The sequence below is a fragment of the Canis lupus genome, chromosome 15, assembly GCF_048164855.1.
Source record: "Canis lupus baileyi chromosome 15, mCanLup2.hap1, whole genome shotgun sequence".
Classification (NCBI taxonomy): Eukaryota; Metazoa; Chordata; class Mammalia; order Carnivora; family Canidae; genus Canis; species Canis lupus.
In genome coordinates this window covers 39,629,213-39,654,423 of record NC_132852.1, presented here as the reverse complement: position 1 = coordinate 39,654,423, position 25,211 = coordinate 39,629,213, and the positions used below count along the sequence as shown (strand labels likewise).

General features: G+C 43.9%; 2 protein-coding genes across 6 annotated transcripts in view; one reads left to right on the top strand and one right to left on the bottom strand.

The window, feature by feature from the left end:
* Nucleotides 1-3,046: 3,046 nt before the first annotated feature.
* Nucleotides 3,047-16,375, bottom strand: LOC140604508 (uncharacterized). The gene is made up of 4 exons (XM_072775748.1): nt 16,357-16,375; nt 13,391-13,866; nt 8,454-8,515; nt 3,047-6,334 (listed from the first exon to the last, which is right to left on the bottom strand). The coding sequence occupies exons 1-4, from the start codon at nt 16,373-16,375 to the stop codon at nt 6,280-6,282; spliced, it is 612 nt and encodes a 203-aa protein (XP_072631849.1). The 3' UTR covers nt 3,047-6,279.
* The window catches only part of SH2D4A (SH2 domain containing 4A), a 71,367-nt gene continuing 59,438 nt past the window's right edge, over nt 13,283-25,211 (top strand). For 2 of the 5 annotated variants that reach the window (XM_072776753.1, XM_072776750.1), the window contains exons 1-2: nt 13,283-13,604; nt 18,945-19,324. In XM_072776753.1, coding sequence (XP_072632854.1) covers nt 19,144-19,324 — 181 coding nt within the window. In that variant the 5' untranslated portion in view covers nt 13,283-13,604; nt 18,945-19,143. Of the gene's footprint in view, nt 13,769-13,865; nt 14,076-18,944; nt 19,325-25,211 lie in introns of those variants that run through there. The other 3 variants (XM_072776751.1, XM_072776752.1, XM_072776749.1) reach the window with 3 other exon arrangements.

The following is a 25,211-nucleotide window of genomic DNA, read 5'->3' as shown; positions in this document are numbered from 1 at the left end:
CAATTAATTCCCTCTAAAAATCTCCCTGAAAACTAGCTCAACAGATCTTCCACAATCAAAAATTAAAAGGCCACATTCAGATGGGTAAGGAAAAGAGACACAGTCTCTCCAAACCCCCTGCCCCCGACATGTGGCCCACGCCAGGAGGAATTGGGAGGGATCTCCTATACACAGAGCTTCTCTCTGTGATGCAAAGGTTTTGTGTCTCACATCCAGCATCCAACCCAGGGGACCTAACCTGAGAGATAAGTTCCCAAAACAGCTAGCTTCAAAAACTAACAAACCTTATATCCAAGAGAAACACAGGGCTATAAGGAATGGAAATTCTGCTCTTAGAAGGCTCATACAAAGACTCTTGATCCAGGACCCAGTGCAAAAGCAGCAAACTGAAAAGCACCTAGATCATATGTGAGGCAGATTAATTTGCTAACATTAAAGCATCTGCCAAAGGATCAAAAGCCTGTTGGAAATTTCTGGGGACAAATGCACTAGCAGATGCTATTTTTGGCACTCTTCTTCTACCTTCTAGTGCCAAAAAAGGCAGGTAGCATCTTTACATTTTCTTTCTACCTAGCTGGCACCAACACACTGTGTGATCTGATGGGCAAGTGTCCTGCCTGTCCATGGGCTGGTGCCCTGCCACTCCCCATTGCTCCTGTGGCTGCTGCCAGGCTCAGTGGTTCTGAAACAGAGAGACGATTTGAGAGAAAATCAAGAGCTAGGGCAAGATTAAAGATGTGGTTCATCTCCTACACAGGGCTACTCCTTCAAGCCTGAAAGAATCAGCTGTTTCTCTTAACACATAGAAACAAACAGAGAGTCAGTAAAACAAGGAGACAGAGGAATATGTTCCAAATGAAAGAACAAGATAAAACTCCAGGAAAAAAAGCAGAGTTTTAGAATGCATACAGATTAAACTTGCTATCAACTTAAAATAGACCATTATATATCAATCAGTATGATAGACTGCATTAAGAAATGAAGATTAAAAATCATATAATCATCTCAATAGATGCAGAAAAAGCATTTGACAAAATTCAACATATACTCATAAAAATTCTCAGCAAAGTGGGTATAGACAGAATGTACCTCAACATAATAAAGGCCATGTATGGAAACCCTTCAGTTAACATCATATTCCCCAGTGAAAAGCTTTTCTGTGAGTTTAGGAATAAGACAAGAATGCCCACACTAACCAGTTTTATTCAACATAGTATTGGAAGTCCTAGCCAGAACAATTAGGCAGGAAAAAGAAATAAAAGATACCCAAATTGGCAATGAAAAAGTAAAACTGTCACTATTTGTGGGTATGATTTTATATAGAGAAAAACCCTGAAGAGTCTACAAAAAAACTGCTAGAACTATAAAAAAAAATTCAGTAAATTTGCAGGGTATAAAAATCAACATACAGGCATACCTTGTTTTATTGCACTTAACAGATATTGTGTTTTTCACAAATTTAAGTTCTGCCGCAAGCCTACCTCAACCAAGTCTATCGGCACCATTTTTTTTTTAAAGATTTTATTTATTTATTCATGATAGACAGAGAGAGAGAGAGGCAGAGACACAGGCAGAGGGAGAAGCAGGCTCCATGCAGGGAGCCCAACGTGGGACTCGATCCCGAGGCTCCAGGATCACGCCCTGAGCCAAAGGCAGGTGCTAAACCACTGAGCCACCCAGGGATCCCCTTGGCACCATTTTTTAAATGGAATTTGCTCACTTCCAATCTGTGTCACATTTTGGCAATGCTTACAATATTTCAAACTTTATCACTTTCATCATATTTGTTATGGTGATCTCTGATTAGTGATATTTGATGTTATTGTTGCAATTTTTTGAGGGCACTATGAACCACATCCATATAAAACAGCAAACTTAATCAATAAATGTGTGTGTTTTGACTGCTTTATCAACTGACTATTCTGCTTCTCTCTCTTTCCTTTGCCTTACTATTCCCAGAGACACAATAATACTGAAATTAGACCAGTTAATAACCCTACAATAGCCTCTAAATGTTCCAGTGAAAGGAAGAATCGATCTATGTGGCAAACTACATTGTTGTCCTGTTTTAAATTGTCATAGCAACCCCAACTTTTAGCAACTACTAACCTCATCCAGCAGCCATCACCATCAAGGCAAGACCCTCTAACATCAAAAAGATTTCTATTCACTGAAAGTTCTAATGATATTTAGCATATTTTAGCAATAAAGCATTTTTAATTAAGGTATATATCTTGTTTGGGATGCCTGGGTGGCTCAACAGTTGAGCATCTGCCTTCGGCTCAGGTCATAATCCCAGGATCCTGGGATGGAGTCCTGCATTGGGCTCCTCACAGGGAGCCTGCTTCTCCCTCTGCCTATGTCTCTGCCTCTCTGTGTGTCTCTCATGAATAAATAAATAAAATCTTTTTTTTAAAAAGGTATGTACCTTGTTTTTTTAGACATGATGTTATTGCAGACTTTAAATAGAGTACAGTATGTTATAAACAGAACTTTATATATGCATGCACTGGAAAATAAAAAAATTATTTGGATTGCTTTATTGTGATATTTACTTTATTGTGGTGGTCTGGAACTGAACCTGCAATATCTGTGAGATATGCTTGCACAAAAATCTGTTGTGTTTTTATATACTAACAGTGAACTATCAGAAAGAGAAATTAAGAAAACAATCTCATTTACAATTGTATCAAAAGAATAAAATAGGGCAGCCCCGGTGGCACAGCGGTTTAGCGCCGCCTGCAGCCCAGGGTGTGATCCTGGAGACCTGGGATGGAGTCCCACATCAGGCTCCTTGCATGGAGCCTGCTTCTCCTTCTGCCTGTGTCTCTGCCTCTCTCTCCCTCTCTCTCTCTCTCTCTGTGTTTCTCATGAATAAATAAATAAATAAATAAATAAATAAATAAATCTTTAAAAAAAAAAAACAAAAGAATAAAATACCTAGAAATAAGTTTAACCAAGAAGTCAAAACCCTGTACACTAAAAACTGTAAGACATTTATGAAAGAAACTAAAGAAGACACAAAAAAATGATATGCCATGCTCATGAACTGGAAGTATCAATAGTGTTAAAAAAAATCCTTGTGTCAAGATAGCCACATTATCCAAAACAATCTACAGATTCAGTGCAATTTTTAACAAAATTCCAAAGTCATTTTTCACAGAAATAGAACAAACAGTCCTAAAATTTGTATGGAACCACAAAAGATCCAGAATAGCCAAGGCATCATGAGAAAGAAGAACAAAGCAGGAGACATCACACTTCTGGATTTCAGACTATATTACAAAGCTGTAGTAATCAAGACAATATGGTATTGGCATAAAAACAGACACACAGATGAATGAAGTAGAGAGTCCATATGCATATGGTTAATTAATTTGTGACAAAAGAGGCAAGAATATATAATGGGGAAAGGAGAGTCTCTTTAATAAACGGTGTTGGGAAAACTGGACAGCCACGTGCAAAAGAATTGACCACTTTCTTATACCATACACAAAAATTAATTCAAAATAGATTAAAAACGGTCTCTTCCTGCGGATTCCGTCCAGGGTACAGCAGTGGCGCCCTTCGTGATGAAGACCCTGCACCGATCGCACGGCTCAGGAGCCAGCAAGAAGTATTCTCTCTCCAAGAACTGGCTCCTTGTCCACACTCAACGGTACTGGTGTAGGTTTAAGCACTTTCTGAAGCCATCCGTGCTTCATGTGGATGCCCGTCTGCTGGAGAAGATTTTCGGACCAAGCAGAGCCCTCGTCCCGGGGTTCGAACGGGAGTTCAAGGTCCTGCTCCAGATGAGAGAGCCCAACTCCGAGGGCAAGGTTGAGATCCTCATCATGGGGAGGCGCCAAAAGGCTGATTCGCATCTTGGTGGCGAAGCCCCGAGGGAAACGCTATGGAGGCACAATGATGTTCAGCCTAGAAACCATGAAGTCTTTTGAAAGAGAAAATGTTCATTCTGATGATTTCCTCTCCACCGCAGTGATGAGCAGCCTGGATGAAGCCATGCAGTCCCTGGAAATAGGTCAGGAGACTGTCCAGGAACCTGTTACCAAAACAGTGTAATTTTTGTGATTAGGAACCCAGTGCAGGGGGGTCGGTTTGGGTCAGGAGCCTTACCCTCAGAGGCCCGGTCTGAACTCTGCCTTTGTTCCTGTGGCTAAGAAGAAACAAGTATTGTCAGTGGTCTATCCACCTTCCTCCTTCATAGATAGTTGTTTAAAGATTCAAATGTGAGTTACAATAAAAAATAAACTTTAAAAAACATAGATATATACATAGATATAGATTAGTAGTGTCAAGAAAGGCAATCTTGCTTTTGCATGCTCCAAGATGGGAAAATGCTAAGAATTAACAAATGGTTGGTTCTGCTTTTTCATAGTGTTTTGTGTGAGGTGGGTATGGCTGGGATCTTTAATGTTCCAGGAAGCTTTTGTCCATAAGGAAGAACTTTACTACTGTTTATTCTTTCACTAATACTAATTTTGAAAAAAAAAATGTTTGATATTAAACAAGCTTTAAAAAAAATAAAAAATAAACAAGCTTTATAAACCCAATCAGTAAGTATTGAAACATTGATGACAAGCTGATTCCATTCTCTTTGGCTTTTAGTTAAAAAGAGGTCAGTTAATGTTTCTTTGTTGCATCTTTTTTAATAGCTTAAATGTCAAAACACATTAGCGAGTACAAAATTTATTATGACTGGAACAAAAGCATCTATGTTTCTTCATTATTCCTGTAATTCCAAATAGAATAGATTTCCTTATTTAAATAATTTTGTTATTTCACTTTCTCAGAGTATTACCATAAATAAAAGAAAACGGATTCTATCACAGCCCCCCCCCCAAAAAATAGATTAAAAACCTGAATGAAAGACCATAAACCATAAAACTCCTAGAAGAAAACAAGTACTAAGCTCTTTGACAGTATCTTGGCAATATTTTTTTGATCCGACTCCAGAGGCAACAGCAACAAAGCAAAAATAAACAAATGGGACTATATCAAATTAAAAAGCTTCTGCACAGTGAAAGAAACTATCAACAAAATTAAAGTGCAACCTACTGAATGGGAGAAGATATTTGTAAACCATATATCTGATAAAAGGTTAATATCCAAAATATGTGAAGAACTCACACAACTCAATAACAACAATAAAAACAATTCAACCAAAAAAATGGACAGAGGATCTGAATAGACATTTTTCCAAAGAAGACATACAAAGGACCTACAGGCACATGAAGAGATGCTCAACTTCTTTAATCATCAGAGAAACGCAAATTAAAACCACAACTATCAGACACCTGTCAGAATAGCCATTATCAAAAAGACAAGAAATAACAAGTATTGAGGACATCTAGGGTAGGGAATCCTTGTGTACTCTCAGTGGTAATGTGAATTGGTGAAATCACTATGGAAAACAATATAGAACTTTCTCAAAAAATCAAAAATCAACTACCATATGATCCAGCAATTCCACTTCTGGGTATTTATCTAAAGAAAATGAAAACACTAGCTCAAAAAGATATTTGCACCCCCATGTTCATTGCAGCATTATTTACAATAATCAAGATATGGGAACAATCTAAAAGTCTACCAATGGATGAATGGATAAAGGAATTGTGGTGGGTCTGTTTATCTGTCTACCTGTCCATCTACAGTGGAATACTATTCAGCCACAAAAAGGAATGAAATCGTGCCATTTGCAACATGGATGGACTTTGAGGGTATTATGTTAAGCAAAAGAAGTCAGAGATAGATAAATACCATATTATTTCACTTAATTGTGGAATCTATCAAAACAAAACTCACAGATTGGTGGTTGGCAGAGGGGAGGCAAGTTGGGGGCCAGGTAAAATGGGTGAAGGGGGTCAAGGGGTACAAATTTCCAGTTATAAAATGAAGTCATGAAGATGGAATACACAGTGTGGTGACTAGTCAGTAATATTGTATCACATATTTCAAAGTTTCTAAGGGTAATCTTGACAATTTTTACCACAAGAAAAAAACTTTTTGTAACTATATGAGGATGGATGGTAGGTAGCTAGATAGTATTGTGATGATCACTTTATAATGTATACATATATTGAATCATTATGTTGTACACCTGAAACTAACATAGTGATACATGTCAATTAGACTTCAATTTAAAAAAATAACTGGACCATGAAAAGCACTCAATAAATAAACACACACACACACACACACACACACACACACACACACACACACATCATGCTTTCATGTCCAATACTGGCCAGAAATTCTTCCTCCATTAAGGATTCTTCAAAATCTGGAAGCCAAATGCACTCTTGCTTTCTCTGCTGTGTGAGCCACTCCCCTACAAGAAAAAAGTGTGAATTTGAAGCTCCAAAGGAAAGCACCAAGGAAAGCTCACTTAAGAAATCAACCAAATTATGTTCAAATTCACTTCCATTCTCTTGATTCTTTTGGTATTGATTCCTCTATTCCTTCTCAATTTATCCCTTCCTTCTCCTTATGCTTCCTCCTTTGGTCAGAACCTAACATTCAGAATGAATTTGTTGTTTCATCAATACCTGCATGTTATACTTAATAGGGTCTCAGCCTCAGCTTTGTTTCCTCCAGAGGGGGCTTGAAAGTGTAGCATGTTATCTGCAGGTCTTGTCCTGTGAGCCCAGTGCTGGGAGTGGAGGCTGGAGTGATCCTGTGCACCAGTTGCTGGCCAAGAACCAGTGCAGCCTGAGGGCAGTTCCTGTATGCCTCTCCACACACAGGGGTGCTTTATGTTAGGAGAGAATCACAGGATGTGGTGAACTCTCACTTTCCTGAGTTCAGTAAGGCAAATGAACTAGTTAATCTAGCATAGTATAAGAACTCTGCAAAGATTATGTGTCAGTCTTTTGAAATTCTGGATATGCCTCTGATCAGCTAGTTCTGTAATTATTAAAATTGTTTTTGCCTCATTTCTTTCAGTGGCAGAATGGGGTCCAGGTGATGTTCAGATTCCTTCTGGTCCCAAACATTGTATGGTTTATAGTCTTTTAATGAGAACTCATAAATATGTAGTGTTTAATCCCAATGAGGGTTGGCAAGTGTGGTTATATACATTCTATGTGGGTAGAGACTCCACAAGGGAAAGTCTTCCCTCTTTCATATTTCTCTTTTGTATAGCATGATCTGTCATTTATTGGCCATAACCTTCTACTATGCTAGATATTGCACAAAATGCCTTGTCATTAAAACATTAACATGCCAATAAAAACCAAGTTTCTGTCATAAACTAAATGATAGCACTCACTACTGTGGCCATAAGCTGGCTCTTATTTAAACATATCCTTAGAGGAAGAGGCAAAGTATGTTCTCTTACCCATGGGTGGAATGAACTCCAATTTCTAGTTAGAGAAAAGTCCTCAGGCAAACAGTACAATGGAGGGAACTGGTTTGGTGGAGAAGGCAAGACTTGCTGGGGGCAGAACTGGAGCTACCTCCAGGAAAGAAGGACGTGACCACACATTGGAGCCCTGCTGTGGGGGGCAGCCTCTGGTCTAGAGAGGAAAGTGCTTTCCTCAACTGGAAGGCCAGAGAGAACATCTGGCTTTCATAACCAGGAGCAGTGAAAGGAAGGAAAGAAGCAAAAGTTAGATATATTGAAGCAGCCATGATGAGCCAGACGCTGTCACCTGTTTCGTAGTATTTAAATAACTGGGTTTGGTGTAACATTCATTTCCAGAGAAGGTGGTGGGACTTATATTAAGAAAGGAACCCAAGACATGAATATCTAGCTTCATGGCTGTTTTCGTAAAGTCTTTTTTTTTTTTTTCAAAGAAAAAAATTTATTTATTTTATTTATTTATTTATTTATTTATTTATTTATTCATGAGAGAGAGAGAGAGAGAGAGAGAGAGAGCAAAGACACAGGCAGAGGGAGAAGCAGACTCCATGCAGGAAGCCCAATGTGGGACTCGATCCCGGGACTCCAGGATCAAGCCTTGATCCAAAGGCAGATGCCCAACCGCTAAGCCACCCAGACGTCTCTGTTTTCATAAAGTCTAGGGACTGCCACCACTGCTCCTTCAAAAACCATAGCCAATTAAGTTTGTTTCCAAATATTTTGGTGGTTCTCAGCCTTGGCAACACATTAGGATCTCCTGGGATGCTTTGAACAAAATGTTGATGCCTGTGTGCTATCCCATTCCAATCAAATAGGAGCCCCTTGGGAGAGGGGGAAAGGGACAAATATTAAACCTCCCAAGGTTACTTTAATACATGCTCGAGACTACTTCTGTGCTCCCAGGCAGCGAATTCTTATAAAACTAAAAAGAGTTTGTGTACTTTTTGCAAACATCGCAAGATGAGCGATGTCAGGAAATCAAGACCTGGTTCTGAATCTGGTCCAAGGAAGGGATGAGACTTTGGTTTTGTTAGCATTAGGTGATGTACTCAGAGCTCGTGGGAAGGTTCAGGGAACATCACCGTACTGGTCGAAGCTGGTTTCTGCTCCTTTCTCAGGAAAGAGAAAAGCTTTCTTCAGAGCTTCAACCTGTAAGAGAGCATGGGTTAACACAGGCTGTTCTCAGATGTCCCACATCACTTGGGGTGTAAGTTGTCCAGTTCTATCCCCAAGCCTCAGATGAGCAGTTCTTCTGAGCCACAGTCTGCTTACCACTACATTACAGAGATATATGGAACACATAATGTCTTTTTTCTTTTTTTAAGATTTTTCTTTTATTTGAGAGAGAGAGAGTGAAGAGAGAGCATGAGCAGGGGGTAGACGGAGAAGCAGGCTCCCTGCAGGAAGCCAGATGCAGGACTCGATCCCAGGACCCCAGGATCACGACCTGAGCAGAAGGCAGACACTCAACCACTGAGCCAACCAGGGGCCCCCACATTTTTAATTCTTAAAGTCATACATTTGCCCCACAGTGAATGTGAAGTAGATGTGAAAGAAAAATACTAAAATGTTTCAACTTTACTAGAACTTGATCAAATCTCAAAATAAATCTGTTAAGTTACCAATCATAAAAAAATGTATTGAAAGTGTGCTATTTCAGTTTTCTGCCAGCAGTTATGTTTAATTTTGAACTATTCTCATTCCTTTATGGCTCTGTGAGGGCTTTATTTTATTCATTTTCATAAATATAAATTATTGGTGTTTACTTTCATCTTTAAAATATTCTAATTTCAGTGTTTTCCCTGAATTACCTTTATGAACTTATTTCCTCAAAATCTATGCTCTGAGTTTCTGATAAGACATTCTGTGTTTCACCAAAAAAAAAAAAAAAAAAAAAAAAAGAAAAAAAAAAGAATGAGAGAGATAAAGAAGAAAAAAAAAAAAAAAAAAAAAAGGAACGCCTGGGTGGCTCAGTTGCTCAAGCGTCTGCCTACAGCTCAGGTCATGATCCCAGGGTCCTGCCTCTGCCTGCCACTTCCCTGCTTGTATTCTCTGTCCCTCTCTGTCAAAAAAATAAAATCTTTTTTTTTTAAAGTCTCTCATTTTTGTAAAAAAAAAAGAATGTAGGCTATTTGTTTCATGGTATCCATTACTACAAATAAATGACAAATTTAAAAAATTAGCATATAGTAAATAGATATTTAGCTTTTCTCTTGGAGCACTGGCCCTGGATGGGCCTTGGGGCGCTCCTGAACACATGTGCTGGTGACACGCGTAGTACATGTCTCCACATGCCAAGGGGCCAGTCAACAGTAGATGCTCAGCACCTGTGCCCTGCCAAGGCCTAGTCATCCAGACCTCCCACCTATCAGATGTGCTGCCAGCATGTGAGGCAGCAGTCCTCCTCACAGGGCATCCTAGGCCACTAGTAAGAGCACTGGCCCAAAGGGAGGAAAAGTAAGGGAGGGCCTCATGAGTAAAGAACAGAGCCACTTGATGTTTTTTAGAATCTGTAACATTTTAATTGTCTACTTGTGAAATTAATTTAATTTCAATTGTGTCAATTGAAAGAGAAAATACTGGGTGATGGGAGAGAGGAAACCAAAAGGAAGGTGGTAGAAGATAAGGAGGACAAAATTAAGAGGATAGAAAAAGAACTACAGAAATAAAAGGAGGAAAAGGGAGATATTCACAAATACAGGAAAGAGGCACAAGACAAGAAGGATGGCAGGGAAAGCAGGAGAGAAACAAGATGAGTTGCCAGGCTCCACACTGAATGATTGCTGAGGGTATTTGTGTACACCCTAAAATTCATTTGGGCTGTCAACACCCATCCAGCTGACACGCATTGAATACCTACTGTGTGCCTGCGTGTGGGTAAGACTCAAACTTGCATAGGATTAGTCTTTGTGATCAAGATGTTTACGATCAAAGAGACATAAAACATATACAGCTACGCATGCAGCAGGAGCCCTGGCTGTCTGCTCTCTGCCATCCTCCAATGTCACCACAGGGCCCAGCACTTAGCAAGAGTTCACTAACTGGTTCTTGAATGTGTTAAATGCTAACTTGTGATATAAGCACTAGAAATATAGAAGAGGCAGGGATTGCTTCCGGCTGAGGACAAAAGAGACAGGAAAGGATTCCTAAAGATTAATGCTTGAAGAATAGGTAGAATTTTCATAAGCCAAGTTATAGGGCAAGGCATTTCAATTAATTAATTAATTAATTAAGGTGGGCTTCACACCCAGGGTGGAGCCCAACATGGGGCTCAAACTCACAACCATAAGATCAAGACCCAAGGTGAATTCAAGATTTGGATGCTTAACTGATTGAGCCATCCCAGGACCCTGGGGCAAGACATTTTAGACAAATGCCACAGTGTGAAGCTGCAGAGCTTGTGTAGGTTTAAGAGCCAGGAAAATACCAGATTATCTGAATGCAGGGTCTGTATTAGGGAGATGATAAAGCTGAGGAAGATGAATACTAGGCTGCCCTCGTCCTTGAAAGCTGACAGGAGGTTTCTTCTTACTTGAAACAAGAAGGAGTGGTCATCAAAGGATTTTTAGCAACCAAATATGAAGGATTAGAGTTAATGTTTAAAAAAGATGACTTTGGCAACTGCATTCAGGAGAGTCTGGAGCAGAATTTCTGAAAGCATGATCTGTAACCCCATTTTTGATCTAATCACTTGGAGTGCTTATTGCCTGGGCCTCACAGACATTATATTCCCTAGCTCTGAGGTGAGGTCTTTGGATCTGCATTTACAGAAGTTATCCAGTATATGAAATTTTCTGTACACAAAAGCTATCTAAAACTGGCTTAGAAACAAGACTAATGAGGAGGTATATATTAGTTATGCATTGCCATGTAACAAATTTCCTCAAACTTAGTAGCTTCATATAGCACAAATTTACTACCTCAGTGTTGTTGATTAGGAATTGGAGAGTGGCTTAATTAGGTGGTTGCATGAATTTGTACCGAAGCTATAAGCCAATGCTGCAGCCACCCAAAGGCTTGACTAGGGCTGGAGGATTCACTTCCAAATTGATTCTGTGGCTGTTGGCAGGAGTCCTCAATTCCTCCCCAAAGGTTTGCTCATGACGGAGCAGTTGACTTCCTTTAGAGTGAAAGATGAAAGAGAAAGAGAGAAAGAGAGAGAGAGAGAAAGAGAGAGAGAGAGAAACCAAGACAAGCTACAAGGTTTTTTTAAAAAAATTATTTTTATTTATTTTGTTAATTTCAACTCTTATTTTTAAATGTTAAACTTATTACAGGCTGATCAAGTAAGATCAAAAATGACTTCTTTAAACATGCAATATTTGAAATTAGAAAGTTTTGACTTAGAACTAATATTTTTTAAGTTGCAAGAGCATTTTATGAAGATGTTGCCTGTTTCAAATATAGAGTAGGATCTTCTCTTTCACTCCACTTTTTAAGACCAGCAAAGACCAGGGATATGTTTCTTTGGGTTCTCCAAATATTCCATCAGAGTTTCCTCTCCACAGATAACCCCTTTGTTTTTGATAGCACTGGAATAAGAAAATCCTAGTGCTTGTCCTGTTTTTCATCTCAAAAGGCCCAGGGATTTGGACCAGTCTTGTGTTTTCCACTTTTTTCCACTGTGTGGCACTGAGTACATTTAAAAAAAAAAAAAAAAAAAAGAAGATTTTATTTATTTATTTGAGAGAGAGAGAGCACAAGCAGAGGGAGCGGCAGGCAGAGAGAGAGAGAGAAGCAGACTCCTCACTGAGCAGGGAGCTCCATGTGTGGCTGGATCCCAGAACCCTGATCACCACTGAGTGGAAGGCGCACATTTAACCGACTGAGCCACCCAGGTGCCCCCACATTTTTAAATAAAGATCTTCTTGCCTGCTTCAGCATCTCCCATCTTGTTCACAGGGTTAGCGGCTCTGCCCACTGCTTGCATGGAGAACACTTAGCAGTCACCCAGGCTGCTGGTGGGCCAGAACGTGCACTACAAATTTGAGGCTGGTGTTCTCACAGTCGTGCCTCAAAGACCAGTGCTGGATGCCCAGCCAGGCATGTGCTCACGTCTTTTACAACCTAATCTCAGAAGTGACATACTGAGGAGGTGGGGATGGATCACTGAGGTTAACATGGAGTCTAGGTACCACACAAGGCAAAATCCAAGGTCTGAGTATGAAGTTATAACTTGAAACTGCAGTATGTGATGTGAAATAGTATAAGCTAATGTATTTGTACATTCACCAGTCCACGAACTATTCTAAGCACATTACATATATCATCTCATTTAACCTTCACAACAACTTCATGAGGTAGGCGTTGTTATTATCCAGAAGGGAAAACCGAAGTACAGACAGGTTAGTGGCCAAGTGGGAGTACTCTTATAAAGAAAGACTTATCAGCACATGAACTTGAGCGTCGGGGAAGGTCATCCGCTGCAACCAGTGTCCGTTGTAGGAAAATTTTACTGACTGATGAACCACCTGTTAGTTCTTCAACTGCTGGATCCATGAAATGGGAGGATTCATTTTCAGCTGGCCACAGCCGCTACCCAGGGGCAAGAGACAATCCAGCCAAATGCAGTCACAGGCCATTCATTTAATAAGCAGTGGGAACCAAAAGTAAACCAGAAATTCTCCCCTGATGCGATCCCTAGAATGGTTCCTAAATAGGTTCTCAAGGACTTCTCTCTGCCCCCAAGGCTCTTTCTAACTTTGAGTAACTTCTGAGGTCTAGAGAAGTTAGGAAGAAGAAAGTTTCACTTTTGAAGGAAGCCAATCAGACCCCTGAATGTATCAGGTGGGCTGTGGAGAGGACTAGAGAAGGCTCAGTGTTCTTGACTCCTCCCCACCATGCGCAGGGTGGGGTTCCCCAGAGCAGGCTATTTCTCCGCGCACATTCCCAACGCTCCTGCACAATGGAAAATGCCCTGCAACGTTTCTACTCGCTTCTGCCCAACTTTCCTGTACTCCGTCAGCTCCTCCCTTCCGGCACCACCCCAACCTGTTCTTGCTGCTATTCACAAGATTCCTTTACCTTCTTTCCTTTCTCCAGAGTTCTTTCATTTTTCCCTCCGTGTCTGTTGTTTGCAGCCTGCATCTTTCCAGCCTTTCGCCTCCTTGATTCTGCCCTACAAAGCTTTGTGGCCTGTGCTGACAAGTGCCCGAGTGTCTGATAAATGACTTTAATGTCAACAAACGGGGGCGGGGCGGGTAGAGTAAGCTCCGGGAGTCGGGAGGCGACCCGGGAGGTGAGCTGACTCGGCCTGCTGGGGCTGTCCGTGTGACCGAGGCCTCCCGCCTCCGCAGGCCCGGGCTTGCAGGAGCCCTTGAGCCCCGCGGCGGAGCAGGCCCGGGCCGCTGACACCACTGCGTCCCGCGGCCGAGAGGGCGCGGCGGCCTCGGCGGGCTGCAGGTGGGGGGCGGCGGCCTGGCCCCCACACGCGGCAGCTCGGGGCCGGGTGCCCGGGCTGGGGGGTCCCCTGGGGCAGCAGGCCGCGCCGACGCCTGGGCCTGGAGCGCGTCCAGGGGCCCGGGTGGGGCCGCGAGCACCCAGTCAGCCGCTGGGGCACGCGGGCCGCGGGTGGGGCAGCGCGGGCGGGCGCGCAGGGACACTGTTTGCACAAGCGAGGCCGAGGGTTTGAGCCGCCTTCCCTCCGTCTCGGCCCCGCTGGACGCCGCGTGGCCCGGGGCCACCTGCTGGGGAGCGCGGGCCCCGCCCGGTAGGTGCGGGGGGCTGCGGGGCCAGGGGGCAGAACGCGGGACCGTGCGGGTGGGGGCGCGGGAGGCGCCGGCCCCAGGGGGAAGGCGAGCACTTCTGGGGCACCGGGAGGGGCGCGGGCGCGTCACCAAGCCCAGGCGGCCGGCGGGGGTGGGCGAGCCGGGAGCGCCGGAGCACCCGCGGGGCCTGTGCCTGCCGTGGGTCCGGGCCTCCTCCGCGGCCCGGCACCGCGCTCCCGCCCCCGCCGACGAGCGCCCGCGCCCGCGCCCGCGCCCGCGCGGAACTCCGCCGCCCAGACCTTCCGGGACCGCGGGGCAGCCGGCTCCCCGGGGCCCGCCCGCAGGACGGCAGCCCAGCCTCGGTCCTCCCAGTCGGGTGGGCGCCCTGCCCGCCCCGCCCGCCCGCCCCTGCCCGCTCTGGCCCTCGGGTTCGCGGGGGCACCGATAGCCGGCGCGCAGGTGCCAGTTTGTAGGCTTCCTTAACGGTATCGTTCCCTTCCCAGGGCGCAGGGCGCAGGAGCAAGGGCACCTCTAATCTTAGTCTCCTCACCTCCTAAAAGGGTTTTTTGTTTGTTTGTTTAAGTAAACACGAGCACCCGCTCGAACTCAGAACAGGGAAATCAAGATTGCGCATGCCCTACCCGCAGAGCCAGCCAGGCCCCCGCCTGAGAGGCTTCGGATTGCGGACGGAATACTAACGACTTGGAGCTTTAGAAAGTGAATAAACACGTGGAAGTCCTATGCAGGCGTAGATTTGGCCCATGAGTGCAATTTCCTAGATAAATCTGTACAGTCGTTTCACATTTCTGAAGAATGGCACATATGTACAAAACTTACCAAATTGCTATCACCTCTGGTAAATCATTTTATCCTCAAAAATAGCCCTTTTGGGGCACCTGGGTGGCTCAGTGGTTGAGTCTGCCTTGGACTTAGGTCCTGATCCCCAATGAGTCCCTCATCCGGCTCCCCACAGGAAGCCTGCTTCTCCCTCTGCCTACGTGTCTCTCTCTCTGTCTCTGTCTCTCATGAATAAACAAATAAAATCTTTAGAAAAAAAATAGCCCTTTTGCAGATAAACTCTATTAAGTGAAGTTGAATAAGATAAATGAAAATCTGAAAATAGCCAGCCATTTTAAAAGAAGTACAATTCAAACTATATTCAAACTATATTCATTTTCTTAAAAGATTGTATTTATTTATTATTTATTTATTTATTTGAGAGCGAGAGAGGCAGTAGGGGGAGGAAAGGGGGGAGAGGGACAGACTCCATGGTCAGTGCCAAGCCAAAGGCAGGACTCAATCCCACTACCCTGAGATCCTGACTTGAGCCAAACCAAGAATGGGATGTTTAACTGACTGAACCACACAGGTGCTCTAAATTATATTCTTACCATTAAAGTTTTACTGTCTATATTACATTACTGCTATAATTTAGGCTTTATCTACCTGCCCCCCCCCCCCCCCAAGGTCTTAGAATCATGAGAAACACAATTTTTATTTTGTCGAACAGGGCTATGGATGATGTGAGAGTCAGGCCAAATGTATGTTATCCTGGAAAACAACTGATCCTATCACCCTTTAGAAATTTAGTTTTGGAATAAATAGCAGATTTGGGCTTGTTGCTTGTCATTTCCTTTTTTAAGTAAAGTGCTATATGAGAAGAAAACTGAGTTAGCTTAGCTTTTCTTTTTATTGGATCTTGAATAACTGGAAGTTTGCTGCTCTCAAGTGTGTTAGATGAGGAAAGTCATTCAAAGTTTGAATCAGTGTCAGTGGTTGTCCTTTCAGGGACTGAAAGTGGGAAAAACCCTGGTTAGTTTCCTCATTCCTGTTTCCTCTACCCTACCTCCACTTGTGTCTGTAACTTCACATAGACTATGACATAGTCTTCACATTACAAAGATGTATGGTGCAGTTCCTCATTTCACGAATGGGAAAACAAAGTAGTGAAATGACAGCTGAAGGGCACACAGCTCTTCAGAAGCTCATGCTGGGGTCCTTGCTAGGTGTTCTGTGATCACCCTGTGCTGAGTTTTCCTTCTGAAAGTGTAAGGGAGGAAGGAGTTAATTCACAGCCTTAGAATGGCATGAATATTATTCATCTGCCTGACTCCAAGGCAAGTGCTAGCTGAGTATCCACTGAGGACACAGGGAAGCCAGTGTCTTTCCTTCGAGATCCAGCAGTTAAGTTTAATGCTAAAAATCCATGTTTGCCAGAAAAGGCAAAACAAACTCAAATTAAAACTGTGAAAGAGCATGAGTGTCTCATGGAACTCTTCACACCTGTGAGAGGCTGTACCATTTGTGCAACTCCTGATGGCTGTGAGAGGGGAAACTGAGAACACGAAGTACCTGTGAATCAAGTCGGCAAACATGCACACATGGGCCACTGTAACATTTCCCTGCTTCCTTCCTTGGGGGAGGTCTTTTTCATACCTGACCTCCCCTCAGCTTATCTACAGTTACCTAGATGAGGCTTCTGCCCCTCAGAGGCATTGTGTGTCACACACCTTCAAGTCAGCATTTACATTGCTGTAAGATCCTACTGTTCTTCATTCTGAAATTTCATACATGGTACCATATCCTGATGATATGCTGATTCTGAGCTTATAGAGAAACTCTGTTGTGCAAATGGAGGACAGTAGAGCCAACTTAGAGTCAGACTGCCCAGTTCTGCCACTCTCCATCTTCTTCATCTGTGAAAGGGCAGTAGGGATCCCCAGGGTAACTGTGAAAATATAATAAGTTAATACATTCAAGGTGCTTGAGGTAGTGGCTGGCACAGTGCGTGCAAGCTCTTATCGTTGGGAGTACTGTGGGCAGGGGAGAGGGGAACAGTGTGAATTTGGCCCTTTCAGGGTTCCAGGTTTTAGGCCATGCTATCCCTGTTGCTAAGATTCACCCCATTCAAAATAGGGAACAAAACAGAACCTCAGGCCTCGCTGGGTTCTTCCTTTTCTACCATGTTTTATTTCTGTGAAAGTCAATCATCAGTCATGGGATGTGCCAATGTAAGGACACCTATTGGAACATCAAGGAGTACTCTTGTTTTTTACCACTTTGTCTCAGAGCCCTGGAGTCAAGTGTGCTGGGGAGCCAGACTCTTCCTGTTGTTCCTAGGAAGACAGAGCTCAGCCTCTGGCAAATTCTCCTTTAGTGTGGATTTTTTTGGACATGCCCCTCCAGGAGCTTGTTGGAACCCAAAAGTCAAAAAAAATTACAGAATATCAATTCTTTGTGACAGACTTTGAGGGTCATCTTTCAAAGCAAGGGAACTTTGGAGGGACACAGCAGACCAAGTTAGAGTCAAACACTGCTTTTATTTGTTTTTAAATTTTTTCCCTTAAAAAAAATTTAGGTGGGGGCCAGGGGCAGAGGGAGAGAGAGGATCCTAAGTAGGCTCCACCTTCAGTGCATGACCCTGAGATCATGACCTGAGTAGAAACCAAGAGTCGGGCATTCAACCTCCTGAGACACTCAGGCTCCCCTAAAAGTTTTCTAATGTTGTGTTCCATTTGAGTTCCAGTAGTTTGAAAGCTGCAGGAGATTATAGGATGCAGTTAGCAAGAATAGTTCCAGCCTCAATAAAGGTCCCAGCTACACAATGAATAGGTAGTGAATTTAAGTATGTGCTGTGTATGCAAACATCCTGGGGTGTCCCATCTGTTGAACATGCTTGTGTAAATGAAGGAACAGCTTTGCAGGGAAGAAGAAGGAGAAGGGAAGCTACAGGGGAGCTCCCAGGGAGTCTGTGGGGATGACAAGGTGAAGGGCCGAAGAGGAGCCAAGGAGCCGGGGGGGGGGGGGGGGGGGGGGGGGGGGGTGTATGACTAAGTGATAGTCTGAAGCTTGTGAGCATTTGCACTTAGTTGGCGAGAGGAGGTATTTGAGAGGCATGGCTAGATGGTGAGATTATCTGAGGCATTGTGAGCACCAAATTCCCAGTCAACTTCTTTAACACCGGTGATCCTGAAAAGTCGCAGTAAGTAAACTTCTTTGTGCATCTTATTATATTGAAAAAAATTAAAAGTCTTAAAAAAATCAACTAAGTAGAAATGCATAAGTTACATGAAACCTCAATGGAATCGTCCATCCCCACCCCCAACCACTGTGAGTGCACTTGTGAGTGCTGGAGCCTGTGGCTTCTTACCAAAGGAGCCTCTAAGAAACTCTTTAGTAAATCAGGAGCCTTTATTATGAACCTAGTTACCTCTTTATTCTCCCAGTTTTTCTGGTCCGTAAATTCAGATTTTAGTAAATTAAATATATGGGACAGATAAACTTAAAACCTGGTGACCTTCAAGAATATACAGGGATGTTTTCTCCTGCTCCTACACTGTTTTCATGGTTCAGGTGGGCTGTCTGGAGATTGCCTTGTCTGACTTTTATTTCTTTTTTTTCCTTCCTTGAACATGGCCCGGTTTTGGTTTGGTTTGGGGTACATAATTCTGTGAAATCTCAAAAACAGTATTTTCTTTTGAAATAAGTTGTTTAGAGAAAATCTTTTAATTTCTTCCTGTGCCTTTTTTTTTTCTTTTATTCTTTTCTCAGCCATCCAGTTGGTGCTTAGGCTCTAAGGTAATAATATGTTTGCTTAGTTGGGAGAAGACCAAACCTCTGTTAATTTTTTTTGTTTCCCTGAGACTGACCTGTAAAAAGTTAGGATTTGTTTTGTTTTTTTGATATACTATCTGGAAATTATGGGATACAGGTTACACAAACTCTTAACAAAGCATGCCTCGGCTTTTCTTCTCCTTTCACCTGAAATGAAAAGTGATACTGTATTTCCTCCAAGCTTGATTCATGAGCCTGCCCCTGCCTGGCGTCTGCACATTTGAACACTGCCTGTTTTTTCCTATTGCTCTCTGCAGGTTCCTGAACAGCTTTGTGGACGGTATCCGTGGTTCCAGGAGCCAGGGGCCAGCTCTCCGAGTCACCGTCTGGGTCACTAGGATTGCTGAGAGTCTGGGAAGGTGTGCGGGTGCCCTGGGTGCCAGCCCAGGGGAGGCCACCTGGAGGGCATTTTCAAGAACTTCTGCCACAGGTGTAAAAGACTCCCGACCTGCAGAGATGCTGAAGCAGATACTATCCGAAATGTACATAGATCCCGATCTGCTGGCAGAGCTCAGCGAAGAACAGAAACAGATCCTGTTCTTCAAGATGAGGGAGGAACAGATCCGCCGGTGGAAAGAAAGAGAAGTAGCAATGGAAAAAAAGGAGTCCCTGCCAGTGACATCCAGGCCGAAGAAAGGTGAGCTCACCGGGTCTCTCCCCTGGATGTGTTAGCACAGGGGCTCCCGCTTGCGTTACCAGTTCACGCCAGAAGCAAGCCAGGTGTGTGTTCCAGTTTGGTAGATGAACCCTACGTGTTGTTGAGATCCTAACAGGGCTATTTATCAACTTGAAGTTCATACTTAGGCACACAGAGCCATCCGTGCACAGCAATTATCATGTGCTTGGGTGGCTGTAAGCAGATCTCTTACTTGAAACCAGACTCACCTGGAGTACAAGTGAGTGTACAGTTTGTTTGGAGTGGGTCTTGAGGAAGGGCTTCTCTCCCATGTATTGTCACTGGTGCCAAGTATTCTACAACCAGCATAGAAAGGCATTGTATCAGCAGGTTTATAGCAATTAACATTTACATTTCTTAGACTTTAAGATAATTTTCTTTGCATTGTCTTTTTTAGGATAACTCCCTCTTAAAATGCAAATACTGCTGTTGAGGGAAAAAGTCATACTACACATTTAAAAAAAAAAAAGATTTCTTTATTTCTTCACGAGAGACACAGAGGCAGAGGCAGAGACACAGGCAGGGAGAGAAGCAGACTCCTTGTGGGGAGCCCAATGTGGAACTGGATCCTGGGACCCCAGGATCACGCCCTGGGCCGAAGCCCTCCCCCCCAGGCGTCCCTCAGATACACTTCTTCCTGATGCAAGGAAACCCTGGTAGCTTGAGAGAGCCTTTTGAGACCATGAGGAAGGAGTTCTTGCCCATCTAACCATTAGGGGTTTCAAAGAGGGAGAAAATGAATGTGCGCTGGTGTAGACAGACTCAAAAAGGAAGTCAGTTTAGGGACCTTTATCTTACATTGCCTTTAATTAAAACCTTTCCCATTAAGCCTCTATAATGATGTGGAAATACATTTGAGTATCTTATTGATTATTGTGGTTATTATCAATAGCAATAGCTTTTTATTAAGGATGTGTTTCATCAGACACTTTTATGTATATTATGTCTCATCTTCACAAAATTTCTGCAAAGTTGATCTCATCTGTTTTATAGGTGGAGAGACTTAGAATCAGAGAAGTTAAGTAATATATGCAAAGTCACACCACCAGCAGATACCCAGGTTTACTGGATTTCACAGTATCCTTTATGATCCTAAATAGAATTTTTTTTTTAGTAAGAACATGTCCAAGCTGAAGCATGACCCTTTTATATTTCTTAATTGGCTTCTACATCTCCTGCACCCCTGAGTCAGAGCTCATCAGATAGAGCTGGATGTCTTTGGGCACCGTTGTTCACCGCGAGGATGGCATACTGACATGTCGGATGACTTTGGGGCCAGGGAGAGGTGAAGGGCTGCTGCCCCTATTGTCGGTGGCCCAGACACTTTCTAAAACTGAGCTTCTCATGTTTGCTGAAGTGGTCTCAGCACCCAAGCAAACATGAGTGTGACTACTTAAGATAGTAATTTCATTTCCTTGCTTAAATTCTTTTTTTTTTTTTTTGCAGACTTTGAATCTACCTCTTAGAAAATCTATATTATTCTATTAAATGGCCATTGAAAAAGTACGTTAATATACACAGTGAACGTTCTATCAATATTTCATGCCAAAAGTTTGTTACTCCCTTAAATCTAACACTTGGAAAAATACATTTTGTACTAGATTAGTTCTCTCATGACTACAGAAAAAGAAAAGGTTTGAGATTCTTTCCTGACTTCCCCTAAAAGACAGTACTTCTCCATCTTTCTTCATGTTCTGCCTTTGAAGATAAAGCCACAGTTAGTACCAGGCAGTGTTATGGCTGGTGCTCCCCAGAGCTGTGTATCTGTGCTGTTGACCGAGGCCCTGGCTGTTGTTTGCTTAGATCTCACTGTGTGCCTCTGATCCTTTGAGGCTGGTGCTCATGGCCTCCCCCTGCCAACACCCCCTACACCCCTCCAACTCATACTGGGCTGACAGTGCTGCTTTTTTATTAGCAGTTCTGAGCCAGGCTCTGGAGATTGTCCTTTTCTTGGCTCTTTAAATATATCATACGCCCTCCCTCCCCGTCATTCCTTTGCACCAGCTTAGCTCATCACTTGGCAGTTCTTTCATTGTCATCTGGTCATTTTTTTTTTCTCTATATGGTCCACTCTGGTGAGTTTTCAGGGAGCATCACTAAAACATTTGCATATTGTGCACACCAGGAACCTTTAGCAGTCTATGGCTAAAGTAGAAAGGGCTGAAATGCAATTAAAAATATGGATTTTACTTAGTAATAGATGAGAAAATCATTTCAAAATGTAATGGGAAAATGTGATTCTTAGGTAGAGGATCATGGCCTCCTCGGCCTGTGAAGGACATAGAGCCGGAGGCCCCATTTGTGGCTGTTGAGGACGTGAAATGAGAATAGTCTGGATTGAGGCATGTGACAAGTGTAAACTACCAGATTTCAGAGACTTGATAGGAAGAATAATGTAAAATACCACATTAATAGTCTTATATTCATTTTATATTGACGTGATAATCTTTTGGATAATGTAAAATTTATTAAAATTAATTTCATCTATTTCTTTTGCTCTTGTAATGGGGCTACTGGAAAAGGTATAATTACAGATGTAGCTCACGTTTGGACAGCGCGGCTCTAGACGAGTGAAGTAGCACCGTCGAGCTGATGGTGTATCAGAGCTGAGCTCCGTGCTTAAATATATGATCTCATTAAATGATGACAGCCCAGCCTGAAGCTGACTTACTGCTCACGTGTTACAGAGGGAGGGGAGTGAGACTGGGACTCACTAGCTTGCCCAGGACAACGGCTGCTGGACCCTGAGCCAGACTTTCCCGAGTAGTGAGGTCACGAACTGGCTGCATGGCCAGCTTGCCTGGAGCTAAGACGTTACCCTTGTCTGCAGGTGCCTCATGCGCATCTAACACGTGCGCTTGTGTCAGGGCCCTGCCTTGGTGCTGTGAGCTCTTTCTGGTAAAACAAACGGTAGAGGCCTTTCCTCAGCAGTGGGCTGCCTGGCACTGGTTTCATTGGGCCTTCAAGCGCTGGAAACCTAAGCGGTAGGCTGCCATCTGCTTGCCGTGGGCGGTGTGGGAGGGGCTGTATGGGACCTGGAAATGGACTTGCATCTGGGAGACTACCTTTGCTGCAGTCCCATTGCTACCTGGTGAACAAGGCCCCTGCTAGAGGGCCTTCCATTTTTCATGAAGTGGCCATAAACCACTGGTTTGTGCCACCTGCAATGGCAGCCCCTCCCTCCCCTTCACTTCCAAAGCTGAAGCCACTGTAGTGACCTCCCCTGAGGGACTCAGTGCTGATCTAGTAGACTCCACCCTCATCTGACTTTAGAGTTGCCTCTTTCGGTCTCTTTCTCGATGTCATGGGTTTCGTGCTCTCTCCATGATAGTTTCTTTTTTATCTCTGCCTGAGCCCTGAATGTCCATGTTCCCCCTAGGGGGCCTCACTCTGCACTGGTGGCTTGTGACCTGGAGGTGGGGTTGAGAGGCTCTTAGACTCCTTTGAAAATTTAGTGAGAGCTTCAATCAGGAAAATGCACATAAACCGCATTTTGAATATAGTTTCTAAATGTTCATTCTCCCTAAATCTTGTTCACAGATGCTGGGGTCCACAGACCCTAGGTTTTACCTTTTGTTTTTGTTTTTTGAGAGAGAGATGGTGAGTAGTGGCAGGGCGGTGAAGTGGGGGTGTGGTGGGGAGAGGGAGAGGGTGAGAGAGAATACCAAGCAAGCAGTATGCTCAGTATGAAACCGGACCTGGGATTGATCCTATAACTATGACCCTAGGTCATGACCCAAGCCAAAATCAAGAGTCAGATGCCCAAGGGACCAAGCCACCCAGGCACCCCCTGCTTCTACCTTTTAGGGTTAAACACCACCTATATGCCAGCAATGCTCAAACCCATACTGCCAAGCTCATCAGTGTCAGCTCAATCCTCCTCACCACTGCCAGGCCTCTCATTCTCTGTTAAAATCAGTGGCACTGCTTTTTCCCTTGTCACTGAAGCCAGAAACCTGGGAGCCACTCTGGTACTCTCCGATCTCAGCACACATCCAGTGACTGAACCCTATAGATTGTAGTTCATCTGTTCCATCCCCTAGCGCTTTTTTCCTACCAAAGTGCTGGCCCATTAGGATGTGCCAGATATAAGCATTATATTTACGCTATTTCATTTAAACCTCACAAGAATCTGTGTATGGTAAATGTTGTCACCTTTCTTCCTACAAAGAAGGAAACAAACAGGGAAGCCTGGGTGGCTTGGTGGTTGAGCATCTGCCTTCGGCTCAGGACGTGATCCCAGAGTCCCAGGATCGAGTCCCACATTGGGCTCCCCATAGGGAGCCTGCTTCTCTCTCTATGTCTCTGCCTCTCTGTGTATCTCTCATGAATAAATAAATAGAATATAAGAAAAGAGAAAGAAACAGAGAAAGTGATTTGTATGGGTCGCTGGTAGAGTTAGGATTTGAACTCAGGTCCAGATCTACTCCATGTCTGTTCTGAACCACTGGTTCTGGCCCTCACTCTGAGTGTGGTGGTTTCGCTCAGTTTATCTTGTTCTGTGGTGAGCACCCACGTGTGGATGATAACCCATCTCCCCTTCCCATTCACCTGCCTGAGTCCTGAGCTGGTCTCCTCTCCTGACTCAAGTTCTCACTTGTCTGTAGTGCCACCTGCTTTCCTGGGCTATAGCCCAAGCACATGCAGCTTCTCCAGCATCCTTTCTGCACATTGTCTCTAAAATAGGCATAAAAATTATTAGAAATTTTAAAGATGTACTTTAGTATTAGTAACTACAGGATTATGAACCCAGACTAACAAATCCTGCAACCAGTGGGGAAAGCAACAGTCCTCAGTCATTTTAGGAAGTCCCGAGGGGACTCTGCAAGCATGTAGGGCTGGGTCTCACCTTCTCCTGGCCCTTCTTCTCCTGCTCCTCAGGACCTGGAGGGCACGTGATGGTGGCCGGAGCTTGCCTGTCACAGCCCTGTCTGCATTTGTGTCCTGGCATCCTTTTTGCTCTCAGAAGTGTTCAGTTTGGACAATGCATTATAAGGCTGCCTTAGACACTGGTTCTGCAGTCCTGCAGACAGGTTTTGAATTCTGGTTCCAATTTCACTAGCTCTGTGATCTTGGGCAAGTTAAATACCCTCTCTGGGCCTCCACTTCCTTCTTGTAAGATGGGACTAGTAATAGCCTTGGGTGACACTCTGAATATTTAATGCCGACATGGTGTGGGCATCAGTCAGAGGGGATGTGGCTGTAGTACTGGAGTCCCGGCACTAATGTTTTGGTTTCTGTTTGTGGGGGTGGGGTCCCGAGAGGAGGGTCTGAGTGGGGGAGGCACATGAGAGGCTGCGAATTTAGGGAAGTGTATCATATTTGAACAACCTTGGTCCTGGTGGGTGCTGCGTCAGCCCCAGTGATAGTCTGTGTTTAATACATAAACTGGTCAGGAGGCCCCTAGTGTTGATGCTGTGGCTTCTGTTCACTCAGGTTTTGGTCTTCTGTGTGTAGGGACATGGTACATAATTCTCCTGTCTCTGTCTCTTGTCCTTGCCCGTCACTATGTTTGTCCTTCTGAGTTGGATCAGGTTGGAGTGGAGAGCAGCTGCTGACCCCCTGAATCACAGTCTTAGTTTGGGGAGAGCCCTGGGGGTTTTGCTGACCCACACCTGAGATGTGAACACCCACACTTCCAGTCTCTCCCTCCTGCACCCCTGCTGCGCCTGCCATGTGGGCAGAGATCGGGCAGAGATCGGACATGAAGATGGTGTGAGCACACACCAGTGGAAGACTGGAGTAAGCCTGGCCGTTCTCTTGCCAAGAATGTGTTGCCCCGTTTTTATGTGATGTTTTACAGCATTGCCTAGTTGGAGATTTTATATGGTGAATGGGGTGTGGATGA